This window comes from Manacus vitellinus, unplaced genomic scaffold, assembly GCF_001715985.3.
Source record: "Manacus vitellinus isolate BGI_N305 unplaced genomic scaffold, ASM171598v3 scaffold_25_pilon, whole genome shotgun sequence".
NCBI classification, from domain to species: domain Eukaryota; kingdom Metazoa; phylum Chordata; class Aves; order Passeriformes; family Pipridae; genus Manacus; species Manacus vitellinus.
The window spans coordinates 10,728,942-10,729,893 of record NW_021939882.1 but is presented as its reverse complement, the minus strand read 5'-3'; the positions used below and the strand labels follow the sequence as shown (position 1 = coordinate 10,729,893).

General features: G+C 65.2%; 1 protein-coding gene across 1 annotated transcript in view; it reads left to right on the top strand.

The window, feature by feature from the left end:
* ARAP3 (ArfGAP with RhoGAP domain, ankyrin repeat and PH domain 3) overlaps positions 1–952 on the top strand; it is a 25,099-nt gene that overhangs the window by 8,144 nt on the left and 16,003 nt on the right. The window contains exons 2-3 of the mRNA XM_029960217.1: positions 401–462; positions 785–858. Coding sequence (XP_029816077.1) covers positions 401–462; positions 785–858 — 136 coding nt within the window. The remainder of the gene's footprint in view (positions 1–400; positions 463–784; positions 859–952) is intronic.

Here is a 952-nt window from a genome sequence, read left to right as displayed (position 1 = left end):
TCTTTCCCAAGCTCTGGATACAGCAGCTGGGATCCCTCTGATATGACAGGGTGGCCCTGGGCCCCTGGATGGCTCCTTCTGGTTGTGGGGAGAAGTTGCTGCCCCTTCCTTGCCTCCCCAGCAGCAGGGCTGGAGGTCCCCAGCATGGTGAGGGGGTGACTGAGCGAGGGTTCTGGGGCTGGTTCCTGCTGGGAAATGCCCAGGAGACAGAGCCTGGCAGGTCCCAGGGTGGAGAGGAGAAGGGAGCAAGGAGGGCACTGGGAGCAGGGAGGGGATGCTGCACGTTCCAGGGGGCAAAGCCGGGCTCAGCCTGAGTCGGGAGCAGCCTCCAGCCAGATGGGACCCCGCAGGCTCCCAGCCCAGCCCAGCCCAGCCCAGTAACCCCTCTCCTGTTTTCCAGCAGTCCCGGCTGGCCCAGCGGGGCCCTGCCCCCCGTCCCGCAGAGACCCACCGGCAAACCAGGTGAGAGCCCCAGGGCACTGGTGAGCACTGGGGACTTCCTGGTGTCCCAGGGAAGGGGGGAGAGGGGGGCACACGCACGCCTTGCCTTTTCCCTGGGTCCTGCCCAGCGCTCCTGCCTCGCTCAGGGACTGGGGTGCCCCATTCCAAGGCAGTGCCCAACCCCACAAGTGTTTGGGCTGGCATCTCTGTCATGTCATGTGCCCTGGATGCTGGGGTGCACTGTGGGCTCAGGGGGGTCCCCCTCCAATGTTGGGGGTCCTGGCTGGTCTCTCTCTCACCACAGGCACCACTGACTGCCTTTCCCTCCCACGTCTCCCCACAGAGGTGAACGAGCAGCCCGTCAGCCCCTACAGCGAGACCATCTTTGGACACGTAGCCCCATCCCGGGACCTGAAGGTGAGGGCAGACTGTGGGGATGGTGGCTGTCCCCTGCTGTCACTCTGCATCCTACCAGCTGCTGCAAAGCTGGGAGCTGCAACTGGTGAGACCA